This window comes from Podarcis melisellensis, assembly GCF_964234715.1.
Source record: "Podarcis melisellensis genome assembly, chromosome: 9".
Lineage (NCBI taxonomy): Eukaryota > Metazoa > Chordata > Lepidosauria > Squamata > Lacertidae > Podarcis > Podarcis melisellensis.
Genome location: NC_138541.1, coordinates 15,000,065 through 15,028,048, shown reverse-complemented (window position 1 = coordinate 15,028,048; position 27,984 = coordinate 15,000,065). Strand labels below are relative to the sequence as shown.

General features: G+C 43.4%; 1 protein-coding gene and 1 long non-coding RNA gene across 7 annotated transcripts; both read left to right on the top strand.

Moving 5' to 3' along the window:
* Positions 1–1,594: 1,594 nt before the first annotated feature.
* LOC309377834 lies at positions 1,595–5,646 on the top strand. The gene is made up of 4 exons (XR_014171708.1): positions 1,595–2,107; positions 2,982–3,170; positions 4,415–5,511; positions 5,628–5,646. It is a non-coding gene; the product is annotated as an uncharacterized lncRNA (long non-coding RNA).
* A 2,435-nt stretch (positions 5,647–8,081) lies between these two features.
* Positions 8,082–27,664, top strand: KLHL8 (kelch like family member 8). 6 transcript variants are annotated; one of them, XM_081925012.1, is made up of 10 exons: positions 8,082–8,201; positions 11,530–11,849; positions 15,104–15,652; positions 16,796–16,982; positions 18,194–18,337; positions 19,007–19,118; positions 20,241–20,409; positions 22,392–22,551; positions 23,004–23,205; positions 24,086–27,664. In XM_081925012.1, the coding sequence occupies exons 2-10, from the start codon at positions 11,646–11,648 to the stop codon at positions 24,207–24,209; spliced, it is 1,851 nt and encodes a 616-aa protein (XP_081781138.1). In that variant the 5' UTR covers positions 8,082–8,201; positions 11,530–11,645; the 3' UTR covers positions 24,210–27,664. The 6 variants fall into 6 exon arrangements, with proteins under 6 accessions (XP_081781138.1, XP_081781140.1, XP_081781142.1 ...); XM_081925014.1 differs by having other exon boundaries at positions 11,527–11,849; XM_081925013.1 differs by having other exon boundaries at positions 8,088–8,252.
* The last annotated feature ends 320 nt before the right edge of the window (positions 27,665–27,984 follow it).

Genomic DNA, 27,984 nt, shown 5'->3' with positions numbered 1-27,984 from the left:
ATCTGCGTTGAAAAATGATAGCCTTCTACAAACAAGGGAGGTTTTGAAATTGACCAGGGAGCTTAAATGATTGGGGTTGTGTGACAGCTGCCTTTTGCATCTTGAGTCGAACTAACCCACCCAGTCCTTTGCTGAAGATTGCTAGTTGTCAAGGGGTTTGTGTAATATTTACGTAACAAGACACCAAATGAGTAGTAAAGACCAAGGGCAGAACACTCCCAGCTGGTTGACATTTTGCAGTGTCATTAAAACTGCATTCCACATGGAAAGCCTGGGAAATGCAGAGTGAGAACAAAACAAAAGCAGAAGTGTTAAGACCTTGTTTGCTTTTAGGATCAGCTAATGGCCAAAGCAAGGGACACGGGTGGCGCTGTGGGTAAAACCTCAGTGCCTAGGACTTGCCAATCACATGGTCGGCGGTTCGAATCCCCGTGGCGGGGTGAGCTCCCGTCTTCGGTCCCAGCTCCTGCCCACCTAGCAGTTCAAAAGCACCCCCAAGTGCAAGTAGATAAATAGGTACCGCCTTCTAGCGGGAAGGTAAACGGCGTTTCCGTGTCCTGCGCTGGTGCTGGCTCGCCAGAGCAGCTTCATCACGCTGGCCACGTGACCCGGAAGTGTCTTCGGACAGCACTGGCCCCCGGCCTCTTAAGTGAGATGGGCGCACAACCCTAGAGTCGGACACAACTGGCCCGTATGGGCAGGGGTACCTTTACCTTTACCTAATGGCCACAGCAGGTGAATAAACAAAATCAGGGTTTATTGGTTGTTGTAATGATGCAGGTAACCTGCACCCAAGCTTATCTTTCCCATCAGTGGCCTGAAATCCATATGAACACAAGACCAGGAGCAGCTCTCAGTCCATCTGTGTAAATGTGCCACCCACTACAGATGCATTCTGATGGACATTTACCTGGGAGCAAGCACCACAGAGTTCAGCAAGATTTGCTTTAGAGTAAAGATGCATGCGGGAGGCAGTGGAAGACAGGAGTGCCTGGCGTGCTCTGGTCCATGGGGTCACGAAGAGTCAGACACGACTAAATGACTAAACAACAACAACAACAAAATATGCATGTCCATGATCACTGCAGATGGTGACAGTAGTCACAAAATTAAAAGATGCCTCCTTCTTGGGAGAAAAGCGATGACAAACCTAGACAGCATCTTAAAAAGCAGAGACATCACCTTGCCAACAAAGGTCCATATAGTTAAAGCTATGGTTTTCCCAGTAGTGATGTATGGAAGTGAGAGCTGGACCATAAAGAAGGCTGATCGCCGAAGAATTGATGCTTTTGAATTATGGTGCTGGAGGAGACTCTTGAGAGTCCCATGGACTGCAAGAAGATCAAACCTCTCCATTCTTAAGGAAATCAGTCCTGAGTGCCCTCTGGAAGGACAGATCCTGAAGCTGAGGCTCCAATACTTTGGCTACCTCATGAGAAGAGAAGACTCCCTGGAAAAGACCCTGATGTTGGGAAAGAAGGAGGGCACAAGGAGAAGGGGACGACAGAGAACGGGATGGTGGGACAATGTTCTCGAAGCTACTAGCATGTGTTTGACCAAACTGCGGGAGGCAGTGGAACACAGGAGTATGCTCTGGTCCATGGGGTCATGAAGAGTCAGACATGACTAAACGACTAAACAACAACAAAAGATGCATGTGGTCAGAGTGTCAGGCAGGCAGCAGTAGGTTTCTGATGGCATGCTACAGCGGCAGCTTTCAGTTTCTGCCTGCATCTAAGGGGTGCAGCTGTTTCCATGGATTCACTATAGCAACCAAGCTGGGCAAAGTATGCCTTTGTTTGTTTTGAAGGCTGGGCTTCAGGGAAGGGAGAAAAATATGCCAGTCCTTCATTCTGCCTGTCAGCATTTTCACTGTGGTGCTAAGTGGGCCAAATCTGAATGCACTTTTTCATCTCCAAGGGGTGTGGGCTGAGAGGTGATTAAGTGCTCTGTAGTATAACCAACAGACAAGTCTTTCCTCTCTCCTTCCTATTTCAACTAAATTGAACCTCATCCTAAGCCTTAAATTGAAGGGGAGCATTAGGAAACATCTGTGCAAAGGAGGAATGAGGAATGTGTGTTTCTCCCATCAACCCCAGCCAACATGGTAAGTGATCAAAGATTATGGGAGTTTAGTTTCAGCAATGTTTGGAGGGCCACAGATTTCCCCTCCCAGGTTAAAGATTACAAAATGCTGAGTATTGGTGCTCTCTTTTCTGAACAATTTCCTGTTTCTCCACAAGCTGCCCTTTATTGACATTGATGGTAATTCCTCCTCCCGGTCGTTCAGATTTGCTTCTGACCTTTTCATGGTCCTGTTATTTGTTTGAGTTTGATCCATCTTGATACATCATAGACTTTGTTTCATAAAATTGTGCCTTGTTTGCCCTGACAAATGTCCCTGTAGCTCAAGGATGGGGAGTCTGTTTCTCTCTAGATGTTGTTGCACCACCATACCGATCACACCTGTTGTTGGCTGAGGCTGATGTGAGCTGGCATCAAACAACGTCTGGAGGGCCTTCCAAGTTATTCATTAAAAAATATTTATAAAAAGTATTTATATAGCGTATTTATTTATAAAAAGTATTTATATAGTGTCTCTTAGGCAAACATCTCATACTTTTCACAACCTTAATACAACAGAATGCATTAAAATATTATAAATTAAACAAGCACAATTGATAGTCAGAATTGTTTTTACAATGAATGGTTGGCATCAATAACCAGCAAAAGCCTCAATAGAAAGGTAACGTTTCAACCTGTGCTCAGATTGCTCCAGTTTTGCTCCTCCTTCCTAGGGAATGGGATTAACCCTGAGTCAGCCCAACACACTTTGTGACCTGAGGTGAACTATGGAATGGTGCCCCACCACTATGTCTTTCTCCTACCAAGGAAAGGTTTTATGTCACATGCACCCAAGCACATGGGAAGAAAAGCCAGCGGTGTCCAACTGTGCGTGCACTTGCACACTTTATTTTCAGTTAGGAGAATGTACCACTAGCTCCACAAGGACACCCGTAGCCAAAGATGCCCTGTCGGTTTACTGACCTAAATGCAACACACCACACAATGGGAGAAGCAGCAGGCACAAAAGCAAGGCTAACACACACAAAAGGAAGCAGCTCGCCATTCCACACATCCTGGATTAAAGTGGAGACAGATTCAGGTAGGTAGCTGAAGACGATTCAGGTAGGTGTGAAGAATTGTGCATGAACACGAAAGCTCATACCAAGAACAAACTTAGTTGGTCTCTAAGGTGCTACTGGACAATATATATATATTTCTAAAGTGGAGACACTCATTCACAAACCATGACTGGTAAGCCAAGACCAAACCTTGGATTCAGATTTTTGGTTTTATAGTGGTTTATTGCTCCTGCTCACTAGCTGGCAGCAAGCAAGCAAGAGTGCTTTGCAGATTGGCAGCAAACCATTATCGTGGTGATGTGTGAAGGCAACCACTGCATGCTTCCCTCGGTTATGTAAATTAATGTAGTTCCACTAGACTAAGCTAAAAGGACATAGGCAGAGTTACCAAAGCTTGACTTCAAAAAAGAAAACCAAGATATTTGGGCTAAGAAAACTCTGTGATCTTTCTGCATCAGACAGCTTATGCAATGTAACAACATAACGTACCCTCAGACCAATCTCTAGATGGAAAGGTATTCTAAAAATATGCATGATTAATCCAATTGCACATGCGTCATACCGCTCTTACAAGTGTACCATGCAGACAAAAAATAAATAAGCTTCTGAGTGCATGTGTGAAGCTTTCCTGGCTAAAAATCACACTTTGCACAAATGCTTCTTTCTTACAGTATCAAGCAATCCTTTCAAATAACTAACAAAAGCCTGAGTTTGGAACAAAAACAAGTTTAACCTGATATCAGCAGCTCCTAACAGTCATCACTAAACAACTTTTTTTAGATTTCAGGTGTGATCTAACTTCAGTAATGGAATTCAAAGCATGCTTATATTGGTTTTTGTGACTATATTATTGATAATCTTGGGACTGACATGACAAAGTCATATTGGTAACATTTGATACAACAGTTGATCCATTGCTTCATAACGGCTTCCTGTGTTATATATAAAAGAACTATCAATAATACACAGAGCAAATCAGCAAAATTTTAAAAACAAGTACGTATACATAACTATATTACATGTCTGGGTGGGCTTGCTGGAATAAACAGAAGTCTTAGTAGGCATCTAAAACAATATATAGCTTTGGTGCCTGCCTAATGTTCAATAGGCAAGTTTTCAGAAGTACAAAATAATAATAATAAACAAACCCCTAAGCGGAAAGTTTGTGTGTAATAGAATGGAATGGAGTATCCTGAAGAGGGCATGACTGGCTGGACACTTTGAACAGCTGCACTCCACACGCCAACCTTTTTTATTCATTCTTGCAGGTCTTGTATATCTAAATAAGTTTTATTTGTAGGTGCTCAGACAGAACTGGCTAACATTTTGTGACAAGAGTCAGCATCCCCCAAATGCTACCATTCAAATAAATATTTGCTGAGCTAATGGGCCAACAATAAGAACGGTAACATTCCTTTCATGGTTCCTGAACAGGAATGGGAAGCAGCATGTAAGGATTAGCCTTGTCCGTGGGCCACTGTTACTTCCTGTGACCTCCCAGCATTCTTCAGCAACTGAGAAGGTATAGGACACTAAAACCAGGGTCATTCATGTCAGCTGTGCCTACTGTTTGAAAGGAGTCACATATAGCACTTGTGCATGGCAGAGTCAGCTGGAAATGTCAGAGCAAAAATAGGCTCAGCATGCCTATTGTTAACTAGGTGCAAATTCCTGCTTTTCCTGTACAGTAGACATTGCTCAGATTGCTTAAGTGGGCCATTCACATTGCTCATAAAGAAAGAGTCTCCATTTCCCTTTTCACACAGTTTCTGCCTATGCTCTGAAAAATCTTTCACTTCCTGCTAGAGTGACTATATATAAAGGAGGGCACAGACACCTCTACTTTTAAGTAAGGCAAGAGCAGGCTGCTAGTTCTAAAACTGGCACTGTTAAGTGTTTGTAGGTCTGCAAGGGAACTGGTGGGGCAATTCCAAATTCTTGCTGTTCAGATAGACAGTTCCAGATCAGGTGCTTGTGCAAAAAGCTTGCTAGCAACTGTTCACCCTGCCAATAGTCAATAGCTGAATTAGGCATTGGGCACAGTAACTGCACCTTGAAGAACAAAAAGGAAAAGGTTACTACTTTTAACCAGTTGTGGGGAAAACAGCGGGGAAGAGCTGTTGCCTTGATGCCCTGGTTGTGAACTTTCTGGAAACATTCCAGCTCATGTGGGGACTTTCAGGAGTGGGAAGGCTCAAATCTTTATCTTTTGGAACTTTTCCCAAGCATCGCCCCTCACTGGACCTCCTTCACACCCCAAGTGCTTTAGTATTTTTTGCCTGGCTGGAAACAAAGGTATACCTAGGCTCCCTTGCACCCTTGGCAAGGAGATGTATCTGGACCTCCAAAGCCAGGGGGGACCATGGTGCAGAAACACTAATAGTTTGCTTTTCATTGCCTTTCGCCTTTTGTGTGCCACTAGTGACCAGAAGCGTACCTAGGCTCTTTCTTCCCTCTGAGCCTTGCTCATATTTCTAACAGGGCTGCTGGCTGACTGGGGAGAGGTCCTGTAAGGTTGATGCACCCCTCTGAGCCTGCACCCTTGGAGGACACCAGCCTGCCCAACCCCTAAGTATGCCCCTGGCTGGAATGTGTCCTTGAGATAATGCCTCTTATCGGTCTGGATGGAGGACAGAAATATGTGTGCAAGTAAAATATGCATTTGTTGCTCTTCTCACTTTTGCCTCTGACGCCATGTAGCCATCAGAAGGTTGCTCAGGAACGGAAAGTGGTCCATGGGTTGAAAAAGATGCTGGTCACTGTAGTAGAGAGGATGCTGGGCTGGCTGGAATGAGCAGGGCTCTCGGTTCTGATGTGTGGTGACCCAAGAAACTAGCAAAAAAATAGGTTACTAGTAGGGGCGTCTTACCCATAGAGGCAAGTGGCGCAGGGTGCCAGGGCACCAAGTTCTGGGGGGCGCCAGGGAAGAGTCGGAGGCTGGACACGGCGCCTCCTGGCATCAGCTCGCCGCCCTCGCCCGCCTCTGCCATGCCATGCCATGCCGAAGCAGTGCCACGCCTGGAGCCTCTGTCTGCGGTGGCCACTGCGGCATGAAGCAGCCATCTGAGCCAGGAGGTGCCGCGTCCAGCCTCTGCCTCTTCCCTGCTGGCGGAGCCACCCTCCAGCCGCTGCCCGCCTCTTCCAGCCCAGCCAGCAGCACCGTCCTCCCTAAAAAACTCTGGGAAATGGGTGGCGGGGCGCCGGAGGGAGTTTTGCACTACGGCGCTGGATATGCTTAAGACAGCCCCTGGTGGCCTAGTTATATGGCTGTATAACCCTGTCTCAAGAAGCTGTAGAAGCTGCCTATAATATCGTATCACAGCTATGGTGAGTTAGGTGATATTTGAATGGAGATACAACCTGACAAAAACATCTTCCAACATGCATCTGCCTTGCATCTGCTCTATGTTCAGAGTGCCTGCTTTTCACCCTAGGCCACTGGTGTCTGTACAGATTGACAAGAGTGTATGTGACTGAAGAGGATCATATTTCCACACACCCACTTCACCAGTTTGGTCCAAATAGCTCAACAAAGATTCCAAGTTGTCTGCAGACACAGGCATAAGAAACTGGATAAACCAGACCATCCCTCCTATTTTTAGTGTGCTAATTAGAAGGCCTGCAGAGCTGCCTTGGGAACTGGGGATGTGGTGCTTTGGTAAAAGGGTGCTTAACTCTTTTCAAAAACTCGTAATCCCATTAAAGTAGGAATTCTAAAATCTGGAACTCCAGCACCATAAGAGAGGGAAAGGGGTAGGCAAAGTAGATATCTGCGTCTATGTGGTCATACAAGCCTAATCCCTCATCACCACAGCCCCCAATACTGAAAATATGAATATAAAGTACCAGCACTCATGACAATTAAATGCTATTATTTGGAGCAGGCTATTATTTGGAGCTGAAGAAAGGCTCTCAAGAGCAGGTTGCAATTATAGTAACACGACAATCCCTGCTATCATGTTTACCATCGAAAAGGAAAGTCAGTGAGAGGGAGGAGGGAAAAAAGCAAATGCAGACACTAGTTCTTAGTTATACAAGTTATTGGACAGGTCAAATGGACAGGCACAATCCCTATGTGTGGTTGTAGTGGTTCAAGTGTTGGACTGGGACCTGGAGGAGACCAGGGTTCAAATCCCCCACTCGGCCATGAAAGCTCACCATCACATGGGCCAGTTGCTCACTAGCCTACCTCACAGGGTTGTTGTGAGGATGGTAAGTATACAACATGCACCACTTTGCACTGCTTGGGAGGAGAAAAGGTGGGATATAAATGCAACCATCTCTTATTTTATTATGAAACACTTGAGTTTTGATGTGTTTTCCCTTTGCCCAAGCCGATTCACTCTCGATTTAAACCAAAATGTGTGGCAACAGAGGAAACGTTTCAAACGTCTGACATGGGGCGGGGGGTGGGGGCGTGTATCCCATCCACCCGGCTAAGCGTGAAAGATTTAAAGCTGTAAATCCCATTGAATTCAGTGGACTGACTTAAAACGCAGCAGAGGAAGCGGCATACAAAGACGGACAACCTCGCAGCGTTTCGAGCTAGTGAGGCGTACATACTCGACGCATGCGCAAAAAAACAGTATTTCCCCCCTCCCCTCAGGCGAGCGTCTCTCTCTCTCTCTCTCTCTCTCTCTCTCTCTCTCTCCAGGAGGCCGGCGGGGGGGGGCGTGTTTGGTAATTGAACAGCCGTTAACGGCCATAAGGAGAGCTTGCGCGCGCAGCCCACGGGTTTGCGCTCGAGCCCAGAGCTCTGCAGCGCATGCGCGCGGTCCCCATCTCCTCGCTCCTCCTCCTCTCACCCGGCTCGCTGCGCTTCCTTGACACGCCTCCCCCTTCCCTCCCTCCTGATACATCTCCGTCGGCTCCGGGCTGGGCGCATGCGCTGTTGGCCGCGTCCTCCGTGCATATATGCCTCTGTGTGTGTGTACAGTATTTGTGTATGTTTTGGGCTGCGCGCGCGGAAGGTAGGGAGCGCGCGCGCCGGAGGTAACGGCTGCTGAGGTGCAACTGCCCTGGCTGCACCAAGGAGGGAGGTAGAGAATTGGCGTGGTAAGGAGGCTGGAGCCGAGGAAGGAGAGAGGCAGAAGGGGGCTGTGGAAGGTGGGCTACAGCAAGGCGTGCTCCCTCAGTCCTGTACATTTGAGGGTTGCTCATAAGGAGCACTCTGTGCATGCTCAGAAGAAATGCCCCGTTTAAAAAAAAACAACAACAGCAACTCGCAACCATTCATTTATGGGTTTCTGGTTTTAGTCCTGGTAGGGTAAAGCAGTTCTTGGGGCTGGTCCAAGTTATAGATGGGGAGGAGGGAGGGGTGTTTTTAAGGCAGGGGCACCGCTCCTTGGAAAGGAAGGGGTCGTCAGGGTGCTAAACCTGGGGGGGGTTGTTTTTTTGCACGTGGTTTTCCTTGGGTGCGAGAGGTGATGCTGCTGCTGCTGTTGGTGATGATGATGATGATGGAGTTGGCGGAATGCAATTGATTCTGCTTTTGCTGAGCTGAGGGGGTGTTCCTTGGTTGTTAGGATAAAAGCTGGTTCCCTTTTCCCTTGTCGTCGGAGTGAAATAGAGCAGAAGGAAGAATGTAGAAATGCGTGAAACTGGTGAAGGGCAGAGCAGATATGTGAGGGGGAAGGAAATGAAAAAAATCAAGATCTAGGTTTAAATGTGAAGTGCACATTTACGAGTCTCGATTTTAGAGAATGAAACATAAATGGAGGAAATGCATAAAGAGGAGGGGAAATTACACAGCACTGTAGACACATATAATTTGAACATTTTACTAATTTTCTTTCAGCTAATGTTTCCTGGTGCTACTCAGGTTTGTTTCCTTTACAGACTGATGATGTGCTTCCTGGTTAGTGAATTCTGTAAAATACAGTGGTTATTTGGGTCAGAAGCATCACACATTCCATAGATGGGTTCTTGCTATATTTTTGGATACAATGTAGAAAGAGTTGAGCTGGTGGCATTTAAGCTCTTGCATATTGTTGTGTTATTATAATCCCTGCTGCTTTTTGTCTTCTGTCATTGCTGCTTCCATTCCATTCCATTCCATTTCACTTGAATAGAATAATAGAGTTGTAGAGCTGGGGGGTCATTTAGTGCAACCCCCCTGCAGTGCAGAAATCTTGGCCAATGTGGGACTCAAAGCTCCGGCCCTGAGATTGAGTCTAATGCCCTTATGATGACTTTCTATGCAGTGAATACTACAGTTTAAGCATCAATTTTCATACCTAAGCAAGACTTCCAGATTTCCAGGTGCATAACATCAGTGCCATTAATCACAATGCTCTGGGCTATGACTATAACCATGAAATGTTTTTATGTAGTTTTCCATGTTGAGAGCAGATCTTCATTTAGTTCCTCATTTAGAGAATGTACTTCTGTTTTCCATACAACACCGAAAACTGATTGTGGTGTACAGTACTTCAGTCCAAAGCAGTTTGATCATATTGCATCAATTTGCATCAGCTTATGCATTTGTTTCCATGCTCAGTTTAAAGTGCTGATACTAACTCTTAAAACCCTGAATGGTTTGGGAACAGTTTATTTGAAAGACTGCCCAGACTCAACTGGTCAAATCTTTTAAGATTGGCCTTGGAGGTGTGATAAGGTTGATCCTGTTGGTGGAAAGAAAGAACACAGATTTTTCATTTGTGGAATTTCCTCCTGTGAGAACTCAACTTGGCCTCCCCCTGCTTATGGCCTTTTAAGTGGACCTGCCAAGCTTTTTTTTGGGGGGGGGGGTGACCCCAGTACTTGAGTTGTCTTGTCAGTTAATGTTTTAATTGCAAGCTGCCTTGTGCAGGCTTCTTGTAGAAGCCTGACATAAATATATTGAAAAATGTACAGCCTCTTTGGGAAGTGCACCTGAAGTCCACAGTGTGAAAGTGTGTCATTCAATTGCACATTGTCTATGCTGCAGTAAATGTGTATCCAGTCTCTTTCCCTCTCCTGTGCACTGATGTATTGCTGTAGTATTGCCTTGCTGTAGTATTTGGTCTGCAGAACTAAGGACCAAACAGCAGTAGTGCAGGGCAGGAGAGACAGGAAAAACGGCAGAAAAGATTTAATGCTGTAACTGGGCCTGTGGACCCTCCTGTTATTTTGTCACACTACAGTCCTCCCTCCCTGAAGTTGGCCAGTATGTAATAAATCAGGGATGAAGCAAATATGTTAAAGACAGGCTGTGTCTATAACATTGTTTCCTTTTTAAGACTGTACATATAGTCATCACACGTACCATGAATTTTGGGGGGGCTCATCATTGTAATTTTTTATTCTAAGCTTTTTGTGTCAGCTGTAAGTTTCACTCTGTGAAGCTCCACGTACTGTATGTTGTTGGAGCTATATAAGCATCTACTAAACATAATAACTTTTCTGAAAATTCCTCAGATAAAAGTATTGATATTGATAAAGCATCCTTTAAAAAACCTGTGGCTGTAGAATGGCACGATTTGTCACACAAACGTTTGCCATTGAACTGAGTAAAGTGGGTACTATATCTCTCAGGTTAAATAATAATGGCCTGATTTAAGAAGCCATGAGTGAATAATAAAACTTTAATCTGCAAGTGGTTCAGTTGTGTACAGGAAGGTATCTTTAATCTTCCTTAGATGCAAAGCAAATTGAACAATAAAAAAACCCAACAGATTATATATACTTTGAGAGAAGTTCCTTCAGCCTTAACTATTCCAAGAAGGATTTTGTGATATTTAGAACTGTAGTTTGTTACTTAGGCTTTGACCCAAAGGTTCCCTGTATGAATAGAAAGGCAGTTGGAGGGTGTCCCAACTTTAGTATTTCTCCTTTCTGCAGCCCACCCAACCTTTATGCTACGGACCATATTGTTCCAGAAGATTTGTATCTTTTGCACTGTATACTAGAACTCAATACAAGTGAAACTAAATCCATCAACCTTTCCTATTACAGCATTGTGCACATTTAGGCTTGTTTTCCTCCTGTTGCTCAAAGTTGCTTGGTTCTAACTCATTGTGGAAATGTGCTAGCAGTGGCTTGGATCCTAACTTTCCTTCCATGAATCAATAGAGCCCATGTTCCTAGACTGCCACTTCCACCATTTTCTTTACTTCTGCAGCCCCATGAAAATCCTCTATTGCAGGTTTGGGAAGGCATGGAAGATTATGGATGTAGGGGGAAAGTTGGTAGAAATCATTCACTCTCACATGTGAATGGATGAGCAACTTGAGATCCAAGCCTATGTTCCCATCCTGATAGTGACTTAGAAGTTGCCTTCTTGATTTTATTGCCTTGGTCTTTGTAAAAGACAGAATAATAGTTGGCAGCGAACTTCAACCTATGGTGTTTCAAGGGCTTGACGGAGGAAAACGCCTAATCTATTTTCATTTTCTTCTAGTAGTGAGAAAATGGCAGTTCTACTCAAGACTGGATGTTCTTCCTGATTTGCTTGGCAGGATGTGTGGGGCTTTTTTCCATGGAGACTGAGAACAAACCTGGAAGGAGACAAAACAGCTAATGGCTTCTGATTCTATGGTCCCAGAGCAAGCAAAGCATCATGTGGCAAAAGGCAGAAGGCAGCAGCCACAGGAAAGGTCACCTTTGAACAGTGATGGTGAAGAAGAAACATTTGTATTTGAAGCAAATGACGCTTGGAAGGATTTTCACAGCTCTCTCCTCCGATTCTATGAAGCTGGGGAGCTTTGTGATGTTACGCTGAAGGTGCTGATTCCATATTTCCTCCTTTGTGTGTATGTGTTTTGAGTGTAGAATGGTTTGTGCGTTTATGTATTAATTCACTAGAAAATATATTAGCTTTGCATCATTTATGTTGACAACATTTGGGAGTTAGTGCCCTGCAGTGTTGCCTTCCCTTTAACCAAAACTCTTCCTCGAAATGCTGCAAGTCAGCAGCCTATTTGGTGCTTGTAGGGAGAGTGTGATTGTGCTAAATTTATGGACCTGAACTCAAGAGGCCACAGTACCTATATAAACCCACTCAGCTGATGTGACATGGCTGCCATCTTGTTCAGATGATGTCATATATGCAAGCCTGGTCTTAACATTCTCTTCCTTATGAGGATGGGTCCAATCAGATAAGAGGATACTCGGTGAAGGTTGCTGAACACCAAGGGTAGGCTGTGGGTTAGCCAATCCCAGGTTTCCAGGTGTTTCCAGGTTTCTAAGCGCACCTCTTCAGTTTCTCCCATGTAAGTAGTAGTTGCCATTCTCTTCTAATGGGAAAAGCCCTAATATTGGGAATAACAATCTTGACATGGACTAAGTTGCTACTCTCCCCTCTTGCTTCTCCTATAACAGAGTGTGTGGGTATGGGTGTATTGGAATGGGAGTACATTAGCACTGTTTTGCATCTCTCTGGCAGTGCACCAAGGCTCTTGCCTGTCTGTGGAAGGAGAGGAATACAACTTCTGCAGTGCTTTGAGAAAGTATATAACAGCTTACAACTGCTAGTACAGTGGTACCTTGGGATGCAAACGGGATCTGTTCCAGAGCCCCGTTCGCATCCTGAACAGAACTAAAGATGCGACTGCGTGTGCGCAGGTCGCGTTTTGCCGCTTCTGCTCATGCACGGAACGTCATTTTGACCGTCTGCGCATGCGCGAGCGGCAAAACCCGGAAGTAACGTGCTCCGTTACTTCCGGGTCGCCGCAGAGCGCAACTCGAAAATACTTATCCTGAAGCGTATTTATCCCGAGGTATGACTGTATCCACAAAAATGCCCTGAGAGCCCAGCTGCTTAGTTAATGGGTTACAGGCAGCCTAGGTTTACTACATATTTTGTCCTTTTCTTCTTCTTTAAAGGTCCTCTTAGGTGCCCTGCAGGCAATTGTAACAGTGGCATGAAGGCAACTCTTCCAAGGGTTCATCCCACAGTTCACTTGTAATGTTAAAGATCAAGATCACAGCTATATATTGGCTGGTTACCACAGATGATTTGAAAGTTTCTCCTAGGCAAAAGGATGACTTGGAGCCCATTTCCTGTAGCACATTCCTGTTTTAGTGCTTTTTATATTGTATCTCTTTTTGTGATACAGTTTTACCATTTTTATGTTGTATTCTTGTATGTTGCTTAAAGATTTTTAAACAAAGTGGTTTATAAATTATTTTAAATAAATAAATAAATAATTTTGAAGGACTGCCTAGTTCAGTGGTACCTTGGGTTAGGAACTTAATTTGTTCCGGAGGTCCATCCATTCTTAATCTGAAACCATTCTTAACCTGAGGTACGCTTTTGCTAATGGCGCCTCATGCTGCCACCGTGCCAGCACCGTGAAATTTCCGTTCTCATCCAGGGGCAAAGTTCTCAACCCGAGGTACTACTTCCGGGTTAGCAGAGTTTGTAACCTGAAGCATTTGTAACCCAAAGTACCACTGTTCTTTAAAAACCCACTATACATGCTCAGTTCAGTGCAAGTTTGAACTCTTATCAGCAATATATAGCTGTGACCTTGATCTTTATCATTACAAGAGAACTGTGGGATGAACCCTTGGAAGAGTTGCCTCCATGCTTTTGTGTCAGAAGCCTTCTCCTTTGTTTTGCAAAGAGATATTGCAGTTTTTTATCCTTTTCACACTAAAAACTACTGCTGCTGTTATCAAGATTGCACGCTTCCCCCCTCCTCTTGCACAACAGGAAGGGGGACTTACATGTGGTGATAGGTGTCACTTATTATTTGAAACAAATAAACCAGAAATCTAGGTTACAACAAACTCTGGTAAGTTTCAAAGTAAGCTACCATTGAATTGTGGGTTGAATCTGACTTGTGTAAATAAGAGTTTGTAAGCCAGAATGCTTGTTCATACAACTCAAATTGACATTTTTTGACAGTGAAACTAATCTTTGCAGAAGAGAAAAGGTTGATTAATAGAAAATATTATCAAGAGGATTTTTGTACCTGAAAACACATCCTGCAAATTTAAGAAAAACAGCTGGGTGGGGGAAGCTAACTTCTTTAATATGGAACCTAAAGACTGCTGGATCATAAAATGTAAACTTTCATTAGACTCATATCCTTATTTTCAATTGATAGTTAATCTTTAAAATCATATAAGGCACAAATATTTTCAGCCGGGTTGACTATCCAATGCAAACCCATTTTTCCATTTCTGTGCTGAAATAGCACATTTATTTTATTCCATTTATATCCTGCCCTTCCTCCTGCTTTAGGGTTTGTGTATGAATATTGGTCATTTGTTATTAATCTAGTGTAGATAACCAAAGTGGTTGCATTGCCTTTTCCATGGTCAAATTGTACACACAGATCCACTAGCCTTGTAATGCAGCAAAATTGACCCAGCATAGTGATGTCTGTCCTTTTTTCATGGCAGCACATTGTCTAAAGTTATGTACAGCTAATTGCTTTTCATCATTTCTTGGCAAGAAACTGTTTTGGCTGCATTAGATTGCTGTGGCTGTGGATTATTAAAAGAACAGCTAATTGAAATGACTGGATAAAACTACTAGAAATAATTCAGGGATGGAACTTTATCATTAAGCTAGTTGAAAGTGGGACTAATCAGAAATAATTTTCTCTTGCAGTTAAAGCGAAAAGTAGGTTTTACAACTGAATATGAACTGCATATTCATTGTTGAAATATTCATCAATACAAATAAGATTGTGATGCTGTGATCAATATAATTTATCTTTCAAATTTATATAAATACTTGATGGAGACTTTTCAATAAAATGTTATGACTCTTACAACAGTACCACACATGTATACTAATCTATACAGAAAATTGTCATTGATCTGAGTAATGTTGTTAGTCAATTTTCTGATTATTCAATTTTCTTGATAGTTCTGATGTCAATACCCCTTTGCACTTCTGGATTTGATTAATGCTAATAATTTTTAAAATCTGTTACTACATCTTTAGAATTTGAGACCACAGCTTCGTTTTTATTAAGGTAAAACAATTAACTCTATTAATATAAATGTATGTTATCCCACAGGTGGGTTCGAAGTTGATCTCCTGTCACAAACTTGTCCTGGCTTGTGTTATTCCATACTTCCGAGCCATGTTCCTTTCTGAAATGGCAGAAGCTAAACAGACATTGATCGAGATCAAAGACTTTGATGGTGATGCCATAGAAGATTTGGTCAAATTCGTCTATTCATCTCGACTGACTCTGACGGTAGACAATGTCCAGCCTCTCTTATATGCGGCCTGCATTCTTCAGGTAGAGGTAGTGGCCAAAGCTTGCTGTGAATACATGAAACTACACTTCCATCCTTCAAATTGCCTGGCAGTGAGATCCTTTGCGGAGAGCCACAATCGTATTGACTTGATGGATATGGCCGATCGCTATGCATGTGAACATTTTGCTGAAGTGGTGGAATGTGAAGATTTTGTGAGTGTGTCGCCTCAGCACCTTCATAAACTGTTGTCTTCTAGTGACCTGAGCATTGAAAGTGAAAAGCAGGTTTATGGTGCTGCTATTAAGTGGCTTCTGGCCAATCCACAGCATCATGCTACATGGTTAGATGAAATAGTTGCTCAGGTAAGGACCAGATGAGAATGGAGTAACTAAATCTATTGGTGTCTCATAATATGCAGAGGTGGGGTGATCTGTGGGGTGATTATACTGGTTCATCACATTAGAACTGGATCACTTTTTTGTTCTCCAAAGAGATTGACACTTAAGACAATTTTTCTCTTATGCATTCTTTGTGACAAATTGAAGTTGGGGTCACTTCTGTTAAATCCCTGAAAACTACGGGTTTCTCAAAAGCAAATTCGGTTACTTTCCATCTCAGAGCCCGGTCACACACATCTGCTTCTTGTCACCACACATTATTTGATGACTTGCAGCTGAATGCATGAGCAGCGTTGATTTGTGGAGAGATTAAATATTTTATGCATGTCAGTCATAGTTCAAAAGTGCAGGCAGCAAGTACCGTATTTTTCGCACCATAGGACGCACTTTTTCCCCTCCAAAAATGAAGGGGAAATGTGTGTGCGTCCTATGGTGCGAATGCAGGCTTTCGCTGAAGCCTGGAGAGTGAGAGGGGTCGGTGCGCACCGACCCCTCACGCTCTCCAGGCTTCGCGGACCTCTTCGCAAGGAGCGGGAGCACTCCGGCTCCTTGCGGAGAGTTGCCAGCATGCCGAAGCCTGCGCGCGCTGAGCTCAGCGCGCCCAGGCTTCGCGGACCTCTCCGCAAGGAGCCGGAGCGCTCCCACGGCTTGCAGAGAGCTGCCTGTTTGCGGGCTGGGGTCGGGGGAAGCTCGAGCTTCCCCCGCCCCAGCCCCGCGCCTGGGGGGGGAAAATAATTTTTTCCCCTTTATTTCCCCCCCCAAAAAATGGGTGCGCCCTATGGTCCGGTGCGCCCTATGGTGCGAAAAATACGGTAATCACAATGTGTGTGTAAGTAGGATGTGTCAGGGTTCACAGCAGCTATACACATGGAGGAATGTCACTGTTGTTACAACTAAATGGAATCTTGTTTTTTCATCTTCTGGATCTCTAGTGAAGACATAGGACATACATACTGGGTTCAGTTGTAGGCCATACAGATGCAGATTGACCACAAGGCAAATAGAGGATCACGATGTTCTCCATGATGTCTCTGGAGGCTTGCCTAGTAATTGCTGAGAACTGTTACTATTGGTTCAGCTGACCACCCATAATCTCCATTCTCCTAGGTGCGCCTACCACTGTTACCCATTTGTTTTCTCATGGGAGTAGTGGCAAAAGAAGAAATTGTCAAGCAGAACCTAAAATGTCGGGACTTGCTGGATGAAGCAAGGAACTACCACCTTCACTTAAGTAGTCATACTGTGCCAGATTTTGAGTATTCTGTACGGACAACACCAAGGAAACGCACAGCAGGTAACTAGTTTCTGAGGCACCAGCGTTTTAGAAACTCACAAAAAGTCTATTCTGTAGAGGTGTAAGTACTCATGGTAGAATAGCAAAAGACAAGATAAATGAATTTGTACACAGCATAACATTAGTAAGCCTTGTCATTTTATTTAAGTGCCTTAGGGTGTAGCTTTTTCAATTCATTTTGTGTGGGGGGAGGGAGAATCTGTATCTACACAAAAGGTTGGTTCACAACGGTATAGCATTGCCTTGGCATGAGCCTCTGATTTGAATGCTAAACCATGGAATACAGTCTCAACTGAGGTGCTAAATTTCTTGTATTGAACAGTATGTATTACAGCCTAACAGTCCCAATGTACAATCCTTGGATACATTAATGCATTTGAATGATGGAGAACAGTTTTCAACATAAAAAATAATAATCCTTCCAGTAGCACCTTAGAGACCAACTAAGTTTGTTATTGGTATGAGCTTTCGTGTGCATGCACACTTCTTTAGATACGTATGTTTTCAACATAACATACAATCTGCCTCCATTGCAACTGATAACAAAAACTCCCACGTTAAAGGAGCTGAGCTTTGCCCGGTTTTTGTTGTTTACTTGAGTCATCTGAAGCAATGTGCTCTATAGGAATCTTGAAGCAGTGTGCATTGACCAAAAACACGTATCTCTTTAAAGTGGAGAGGGATGTTGGGATTGTGAATGGACTAAAATCAGGCTTGTTAAGGAGCCACTTGACTGGAAGTCCATGGTGAGTTAGAATTGCCTTAGGCAGATAGCCTCCTGCAAGTTGAAGCAAGCTGGTTCTCTTTATGTTGGGCTGTCAAAAATGCATGTGAATAGGGAGGCTATTGAACATTTTAAGGGGTTATTAACTTTTGTGGATCTTTCCACAAACCTTGATTGGGTGACTTGTCTATTCCAGCTCTGACTTCCCTCTCAGTCTGTGTTGAAGCCTCAACCCAGTTCATCCTAAGTTGAAGCAGGGTGGAACTGTTGCTGTTGAATGACAAATTGTCAGTGTTGAACATTGAAAACAGTAAATAACACTAAGCCAACCAAACAGACCAGTTTCTACTATTTAGTTTTAACAGGACTTTTAATGTGTGCTATGTGCAGCATTCTGTACTTTGCCACCCTGTGAATTTTGTGCGATGAATACTGACGTTCTTAAGAAATGAGGTGTTTGTGACTTTTGTTGTATGTTTTCTGTTAGGTGTCCTTTTCTGTGTTGGTGGTCGTGGTGGATCTGGCGACCCATTTCGCAGCATTGAATGCTACTCTATAAATAAGAACAGCTGGTTTTTTGGCCCTGAAATGAACAGTAGGAGGAGGCATGTGGGTGTAATCTCTGTGGGAGGTTGGTAAAAAGAAATCTCTGCTCTAAAATTGCTTTATACTTTGTTGAAGTTAATGACTCAGCCATTCCATCAACCAAAATTACAGCCTTTGTATACAAAATAGCTGAGAAATAGTAGTTGGCTTCTTGCAATAAAAAGATGCAATTGTTTCTGTTTTGCAGTCAACTGGTTTTGTGTTCTGGGTTTCTGCCCAATGAAATGTCCTCTCTAGTACTAAAAATATAACTCACAGCTTGAGTCTAGCCACACTACCTACCACTGAATTCAACACTAGGAACTATTTACTGTACTAGTAAATAGCATTGCATCTTAAATTAGAAAAGATTTAAAGCTGCTGCCTTTTAAGGCTGCCTTTGTATCCTAGAACTATAAAGTATATCAAGTCCCTGAGACTATTATTTTCCCCTGATCTTTAGATAATATGATGCAGATTTCTTTACAGAAAAAAATTATTGTAGACATTACGCTATAGCAGTAATGGAATATGTATAATAGAGTGGCAAAAAAATGTGTATAATTTCACTAGCAGCACAGTGATGATGTGTGAGCTAAGACCTGGGAAGCAGCTGTTTCACATCTTGTCTTCTTGATATCACACTAGATGGCCATAGGAAATACTTAAAGGAATTAGCATAGTTTGTCTAACCAGAAAATTTTATATGTTTCAGGTAAAGTTTATGCAGTGGGCGGACATGATGGAAATGAACACCTGGGCAGCATGGAAATGTTTGATCCTCTCACAAATAAATGGATGATGAAAGCATCAATGAATACCAAAAGGTATACAAACTTGGCATGAACATTGTTTTGTTGTTGTTAAAGAAGTAGATTCATGTGGAATGCATTACCGTTTATTGAGGTATACATCAGATAGGCTGTACATAGAACAAGTACCTAGTCATTGCCAATGCCTGCAGTCCAAAGTAAGATGCAACACAGAAGGTGAATAGTGGACATAAAAAATATGAGATGAGCCCGTAAGGTGAAAAACAGAAGTGGGGAAGGAACAAAATAAATTAGAAAAAGAATCAGAGTTGTTATTTTAGCTGAGGTAATTGTAAATAGAGTGTTTTGTGAAGCTGCTGGAAATCCCCAATATAAGAGGATTCTTTATATTCTTTTGAGAGTTTGGAATAGACTGATAATGGCAAAATGGACTGTGTTTGTGGGGTATCAGAAGGGAAATTAAAACTGAATTTAGGCCTTCAAAGAAACATGGGGGAATAAAGTGTGGAGGAGGCATGAGGACATCTGTGCCATCTTCACCCCTGACCTTCCAACATTGAGTGGAATGGACTTTCCAACATGCGCAAAATACCCATTCAGACCTTTCTACTTGAAGTGAGAAAGCAGAGCTAGAGCTGAAAAGGGCAGGGAAGCTGCTGCTGGTGGTACTGCATGTGCCACACTTCATTCCTCATGTGTTGATTGAATGCATGAATGGGGCTTTTGTATGTAGAAAATTGGCCCTTGCCAGCATACAGCAAGAAAGAATTTATGTCAAAACTTGCAGTTCACTGATCTGTTAAACCTTCATGTTGTCGTTGAATATTATTATCTGGTGATTAGTGTGGTTGAAAAAATTTAAATAAAATTGACAGAATTACAAACCTGCAAATGTTCTAGAGTCCAAAATCTGTTCTTTAATTCTTTCAATCATTCTTGCAATAACTTGAAGAAACATTTTAAATGTTATTCACTGCTTAAGGTCTCTTTTATTGGGAAAGAAGCTTCCATTTGTGGTTTACGCTTGGGGTTTTATTAACCTTGGTATTCTTGAAAAGTTGCCAAAGTGAGGTAGAGCTAATGATACCTAGTAACTCACTTTGCCAGTTTGTAACTCACTTTGTCAGTTTGTTTTAAGATTATGTAGTCTGATAACTAATTGCGTTACTTTATTAGGAGAGGGATTGCTCTGGCTTCTCTTGGAGGCCCCATTTATGCTATTGGGGGACTGGATGATAACACTTGCTTCAGCGATGTGGAGAGATACGACATTGAATCTGATCAGTGGAGTGCTGTAGCACCTATGAATACGCCCCGGGGAGGTGTTGGCTCTGTGGCTCTTGTGGTAAGCGACTCTGGTTTTTTTATTGGCATTCAAAGGGCATCGGCACAGAAATGTCATATAGAACTCTTCAGTGAAAATGGAAAGTCTTTGCTTGGTGTCATTTGCTTGGAGCTTAGTGTACAGTGGTGCCTCGCAAGACGAAATTAATTCGTTCCGCAAGTCTTTTCGTCTTGCGAGTTTTTCGTCTTGCGAAGCACGGTTTCCCATAGGAATGCATTAAAAATCAATTAATGCGTTCCTATGGAAACCGCCTTCAGACCAGGTCCGGGGACAGTCTGTCCCCCGACCTCTTCTGAAGGCCGGCAGGGGCGCAAAAGTCTTTGCTCCCCCCCGCCTGCCTTCAAAAGCCGTCCGGGGGCTTTTAAATCGCCCCGGACAGTCCCGGGGCGATTTAAAAGCCCCCGGTTAGGCAGGCAGGGGGGACAAAGACTTTTGCCCCCTACCCACCTTCGGAAGAGGTCCTGGACCTCTTCTGAAGGCTGGCGGGGGGCAAAAGTCTTTGCTCCCCCCCGCCTGCCTTCAAAAGCCGTCCGGGGGCTTTTAAATCGCCCCGGACAGTCCCGGGGCGATTTAAAAGCCCCCGGTTAGGCAGGCAGGGGGGACAAAGACTTTTGCCCCCCACCCGCCTTCGGAAGAGGTCCTGGACCTCTTCTGAAGGCTGGCGGGGGGCAAAAGTCTTTGCTCCCCCCGCCTGCCTTCAAAAGCCGTCCGGGCGCTTTTAAATCGCCCCAGACAGTCCCGGGGCGATTTAAAAGCCCCCGGTTAGGCAGGCAGGGGGGACAAAGACTTTTGCCCCCCACCCGCCTTCGGAAGAGGTCCTGGACCTCTTCTGAAGGCTGGTGGGGGGCAAAAGTCTTTGCTCCCCCCCGCCTGCCTTCAAAAGCCGTCCGGGATAGCGGGAAGCGCTTCCCTGCTATCCCGGACCGCTTTTAAAATGCTGGTGGTGGGGAGCAAAGCCTTTCGCCCCCGCCGGCCTTCCTGGACCTCTTCTGAAGTCCGGAGGGGGGGGAAAGGCTTTGCTCCCCACCGCCAGCATTTAAAAGAGGTCCCCGGAGATTTCCCTATGGGCTTTCGTCTTGCGAAGCAAGCCCATAGGGAAAATCGTCTAGCGAAGCGTCGCAAAAACAGAAAAACCCTTTCGTCTTGCGGGTTTTTCGTCTTGCGAGGCATTCGTCTTGCGGGGCACCACTGTATTTTTGGTCTTTGTGGAAGCCGCCCAGAGTGGCTGGGGAAACCCAGCCAGATGGGCGGGGTACAAATAATAAATTATTATTATTATCATCATCATCATCATCAAAAATAAAAAACAAAAAACTATTTTTAATTTCTGTCATTATTCTGCGTCTTAAAATAGTTATTTAACTCTGTGGAACTTTGTCAAGTTTTTTTAATATATATATATTATTATTAATTAGATTTTTTAGTTGCTTTATCTTGCCAAAGGCAACCCAAAGCAACTTACAAGCAAAGTCTTGTTATTAAGTGTTGTTCATTGCAGTATTTACCTGATTGCAGGGTTTTTTTGTGCTAAGTCTTGTTATATAGAACGTTGTTAATGCGGATCTTGCTGTTTTAATTCATTTTATTGTTTTTGCATGTTGCCCAGAGGATTTTTCGGTTTTTTTGGAGGGGTAATTGATAAAAAGACTATATTTACTAAATAGAATTAAATAATATAAGTACAGTATAACTTTGGCAAGTATAAAATAAGTAATATCCACAGACGATAATTTTGAAACCTGAAAACTCATCTAGTAAATTGGATTGAAAGCTCGCAGTTGTGTTGGCAATGATTATATGGCGCTCAAAATTTTATCCTTGGGGATAGACTGCTGCTGCCTAGCAAGCTGGTTGACAACTCTTTCTTTATACATTGTGAGAGCAGAAGGGACACATCTTGATTTTTGCTGCAGTAACGCACCTAATTCACCCTTGGGCCTGGCTGTTGGATAGAACATTCATTTGATCTTTCCTCTTTTCAGAACCATGTATATGCTGTTGGTGGAAATGATGGTGTAGCTTCTCTCTCCAGTGTGGAAAAGTATGATCCTCATCTAGATAAATGGATAGAAGTGAAAGAAATGGGTCAGCGAAGAGCTGGCAATGGGGTTAGTGAACTCCATGGCTGCCTATATGTGGTAGGTGAGTAGCACCTAGACAGTTATCCATGTGCTTAACTCATCTTGTAGCTTTGCTGTAAGTGTTTGAAAAAACATCATCAAATGATTACACTGGATTTTAAGTATTTTTGTTGCTAGCTGTGGACAATACTGTATTTTGTGATAAAGTGATAAATAAGCTATCTTTTTTCAAGGCAACAGTGCACTACTAGGGATAAACCTAGGGCTCCTCTTCTTACTAACATTGAGGTACACTTGCTTACAGATCATGCTAACAATGGACTAGGCTTTAGCTTTATAAGAATTGTGGGCTTTTAGGTCAAATAGCAGCTCCATTGTATTTTTGGTACTGTTTGAATTACTGGGTCACTATGCATCCTGTAGCTTTGCTCCGCAGAACAGCTTGTGATAAAACTATTGCATAGTCTGAGAGAAGATTTCATGCTTCACTTGTATGTATATGCCTTGATGCAGGTGGCTTTGATGACAATTCTCCGCTGAGCTCTGTTGAACGATTTGACCCTCGCAGCAACAAGTGGGAATACGTAGCGGAGCTTACGACGCCTCGGGGTGGAGTTGGCATAGCAACGTTAATGGGCAAAATCTTTGCTGTTGGAGGGCATAATGGAAATGCTTACCTGAATACAGTGGAAGCCTTTGATCCTGTGGTGAACAGGTAACTTTGATTCTTGCTTTTACAGAGCTAGGTCTTTATGCTGGATGAGACATGAACCAATGGATTCAAGTTACAAGAAAGGAGATTCCAACCCAACATCAGGACAAACTTTCTGACAGTAAGAGCTGTTCAGCAGGGGGGGGGGGAAATCCCACAAGAGGTTGTGGACTCTCCTTCCTTGGAGATTTTTAAGCAAAGTTTGGTTGGCCTGTCATGGATGCTTTAGTTGAGATTCCTTCATGGCAATGGGTTGGACTAGATGTCCCTTCCAATGCTACAAATATATGATTCTATGAAAAGTAGGGAAAATCTGTGTAGTTGATGTTAAAGTCTCACTTTCTCTTTTGCAGCTGCCACCAAGCAGTTATTAGACTCTTCATTCTAGGGGATTGGAAAATGTACAAGTAAAAGGGGGGGTGGTTTTTTGGACAGACCTGTTGTAATGGATGAGTCTAGGAAGCAGAAAAGCAGGAATTTTGACAAAGTAGAGATGGAAGGAAATAAGTTAATTGTTCTTAGACAGATATAAGCAGTTATAAAAATCTTATTTTAAAATTATATTTGACCTTGAACTATTGCTGTCTTTGTGCATGGGAAGCTAAACCCTCTCCTCTGCCTAGTCTTGCTATTTAAATGCAAATGGACCAGCATTTAGTTCTTCAGCAAAGTTTCCTTCTTGGGTGGTGGTAGAACCCATAAATAGTTACAAAAATAAAATAGAAGCAATTTTCAAAATTAGCACCGTATAAGAGATTTTGTCACGCTAAGCTGTGTAGAAGTGTAGCTAAGCTTTTTTCACTTTAAGATATTTGACGTGCCAAGGACAGTTGCATTGCTAACGCCCCTTGTATTCAATTTTTCCTCTTTCATTCTTTCTCAGGTGGGAGCTTGTTGGTTCCGTGTCTCACTGCAGAGCTGGGGCTGGTGTAGCCGTGTGTGCCTGCCTTGGCAGCCAGATCCGCGACGTGGGTCAAGGGTCCAGCAATGTGGTGGATTGCATGTAAAATTGAAGACTTTGTGAAATGCCGCAATACTTTACAACCTTTGTGCAAAGACATTTTGATTTTTTTAAAAGCAGTATGTGTAGATACTCAAAAGCTTTTTTTATTTATAGAACTTGTTCATGTTCATGCCTGGTAGCAAACCATGATTTAGCATTACATGCATGAGCTGAATCAAGTTCAGTGCATCCTTGGCCTTCTTTTCCTTTGTCTCTCCTTGGTCTTGGGCAATGTTTAGCTTTACTTTCTATGAATCTCAGCCTTTCTTCTCATCTGGACCAGGGATCCTGATTTCTCTCAAATCCTAGTTAAACAAACCACCTTCATAAGAGTCTGGCTTATCTTGAAATTCACCAGAGTTTGTGATAAATCAATGCTTTGGAAAACAGGACTAGTTGAGATGCAAGGAATGTCCTTTTGGCCACAAGGAAAGAGAGGGCATCCACGGCATTGCCAGGGCTCATTCTAGTTCATGCATGTAGCACTAAGTTTGCAAATATGGCCTCACCAGTTGTTTAGTACAGGGGTGAGGAACCTGTGCCTTTCCAGATGTTTGGCTACAACTCTCATCATTCCTGATCATTGTCCATTCTGCTGACGCCGATGGGTGCTTGGGTCCAACATTTGGAAGGCAACAGGTTGGTCTGGCTTAGAACACGTCCCCCAGTGTTTTCATAGTAACAGAGATGTGGGGACTTCATTTTAAGCATCTTATAACTGCCAAAGATGTTGGAGAACCTTTCGTCTGTATATTTCAAATGACTGGGATTTGTCCTCAAAAGTTGGTACACTTACAATTATCACAGTTATCTAGAGAATCCTTTAAGACTTGTATACATTCTGTTTAAAAACTCTTGACTTTATGTGTAAATGTGTTCTACAGTTGTAACACTATGCAGACCCATAAAAGCCTGGAAAACTCCAAACTCCTGAAAAGCGTTAATTAGGAAATTTACTTGAACAACATTTGAGAGATTCTGGTGTTCTGATATCTTGGTTTTCAGAAACTGCATTTGATGCCAGTTTTGTTTGCTCAGGCAACACAGATGAATCGGTTTGTAACAGAACAACTACATTCTGCTTCCTTGTTGAAAATTGTACAGTAGAAACAAGGATCATGAACTGTCTGGATTAAGGATTATGAAAAAATAGTGGTTGCTGGTGATGTTGTAACAAGGTGAAATATATTGCTTATTGAACCATCTTCATTTCATCCTAAGAGCTAAAGCAGAGGTTTTTAACCTTTTTGAATCCACAGCTCCCTAGGCCAACCACATTCTTTCTGTGGCACCCCTGTGGGGCTCAGGATCCCAGTTATGTCACCTCTTGCCTACAGAGCTGGCAGCCTCTCGCCCTTTTTTCAAATGGGGCGTGTTCCCTTAGCCTCCTCTCCTTGGGAGTCTTCTGGGAAGCTGCTACCGCTGCCCCTAGTCTCTGAACTCTCCCCCTGCCCCAAAGAGAGGTGCCTCCTCACACTGCCCCACAGGAAGAGGGTGCCCCCAGGCTTAGTGGCCCAATGGAAACTGGCCAAAGGTGAACGTGAGACCAGCAGCTTACTTTGGGAGGCAGCAATGACAGCAGTGGGTGCTGCTGGGCCTGCATGGTGGAAAGGACTCACCTTCAGCACTGGGCACTCACCTCTCAGGTAGGCCTTGCACACAGTAAGCACAAGAAAGGTCAGCACAGCGCCTGGCTGCCTGCCAGGCTTCCAACTTGTTTGCCTATTTGCAACAGCAAGGGCTGGCGGACTGGCTAGCTGAGCTCCCTTGCCCACTTGCTTGCTTACTCCAAGGCCACCTCAGCTCCTGGCAACCAGCACCCCGTGGCCAGCCCCAGAGGCTCCATTTGCCTGGGGAGATTGTAGCCAGGGCTGCTGCAACAAACAGCCACACAAACCTTTGGAAGGCAGAGATGTGAGAGGGCATCAGAGGGAAGGAGAGAGAGACAGAGGCCACTTTTGCCCACGGCACCCCAACCATCATTCAAGGCACCCCAGGGTACCACGGCACACTGGTTGGAAACCACTGAGCTAAAGGGATTTTTGTGTCCATTCTCCTGCTGTTTATGAATCGCCTTTGTCTGTTTTTCTTGAGGTTACTGACTTTTACTTCAGTTTCCAACCTTGCATCTGAATCCTGGACCATTCCATTTTCAGATTTCTCATGTGACTTTTGGGACAATCGTTCAGCAAATCATTCAGAAGCTGGTCATCTTGTGCTTCTCACCTTGAATGGACTTTTCTGGTTAGTTTGCAGAGCCAGAAAATAAATTTGCCTTAATGGTAATGAAAGGGATAGGTTTTTCAGTTTTGTTTTTTCTTACGTATGTGTCGCGTGTGCATGTATGCTCACTTTATATTCAAAACAATCATTGCAAGTCATTTCCCAAAGAGGTTATCTCACTTGGGGCCCGATACTGCAATGCCATCGCAGGATGAAGGAACCTTTGTGGAATCCCTGTCAGATGGTGACTTTGTCCCTGGGTGAATATCTGCAGAGATCCAGGTGAAAGGTTTAATATTGTATGAAGTTGTGGAAATAGGCTGGCACCCAGCATCTCACTGTGAGAGCTCCTTGAAGAAGAAGCAGTACATAAGGAAAAGTTTGTAGTCTTAAGGCATGCTGGTTCATTTCCATACCCCCTTCCCCTTCCTGGTGGGAGAGCTAGTGTTTTGGAATGGATCAAGCCTTTCTCTAGTGGTTTAAGTGTGTCTTGTTCTATTGTTAACTTAGAGGAGAGTACAGTTGTTAAATCATGCTAAATATTTCTATTGGGCAGCCTGAAGGAAAGATGAAATTAGACTTGTGTGTACATTAGTTGAAGGTTTCCTTAATTTGCAGTCTTTTCCTTTTAAAATTTAATTTACCTGATTTGATGTAGTGGGTCTAGTTTTTATTCCCCCCCCCCCCACTTTGTCAGAACTGCACTGAATTTCTTTTGTTCTGGTTACTTAGCACTCAACCTATGGAGCTCTGCATGTGAGGCAGTGTATAGCTGTATTTTAAGAGCAAGCATCTTGGGGCAGCTTTCCTCTGTTGTGGCAAAAGCTCACAAGGCAAGAAACAGTGCCACATCCTTTTATAATAAAGGAAATTGGGCATTTTGATGAGTATGCGATTTGGGAGCTGCCTCAACACAGCAACATACAAAATTGTAACTTCCCATCTCACAAGGGAAAATTTGGGGAAAATGTATATGGCTAAAGCTTTATGCCTAAACATTTTATGGTGGGTGGGATTGGCTTTGAGGCACAATATGGGCATAACAACACTGTGTTTCTTGGAGAAACAGTTATTTAATGATTCTCTGTATGTAGTTCTATCACTTTACTATTGCACTGCCACTTCTAAAACCTGGTTTGTATTAGTCTGTGGTATCCAGTGGACAAAATGCAGAATGAAGTGGTGTGGTATGTTGTGTGGAAATTGGCAATATTGTAATAAAATACATTTATTTGTTGGCTTGTGCATTTATTTCTCATTTGGGTGGAATTTCAGTGCTGAAAGGCAGATAGCGGGTGTATCTTAGGTCCCCTGGAAGCCTTATCACTGACACTTAAGAGATACAGAATGTATCTGAATAAACTGAACATTAAATTATCAGAAACTATTGCTCTTCTGAGGGTTAGTGTTGATGAACCATCTACCTTATAATATTAAATTTTATTTTTTGAGAGAGTTCTGCTGATAGGACTACCTGTGGCCAGAGTCCTTTGTTTAGATGCATATTTTGTAACCTGCTGGTGTCTTGCTGTGCAGTCCACGGATAGCTCTGGCAG

Excerpts from the sequence above, each read along its gene's own strand:
- KLHL8 (XM_081925012.1), top strand. The coding sequence starts at position 11,646 with ATGGCTTCTGATTCTATGGTCCCAGAGCAAGCAAAGCATCATGTGGCA. Across the intron at positions 18,338-19,006 it reads GGGTGTAATCTCTGTGGGAG|GTAAAGTTTATGCAGTGGGC; the intron begins GTTGGTAAAAAG and ends TATATGTTTCAG. Across the intron at positions 19,119-20,240 it reads GCATCAATGAATACCAAAAG|GAGAGGGATTGCTCTGGCTT; the intron begins GTATACAAACTT and ends TTACTTTATTAG.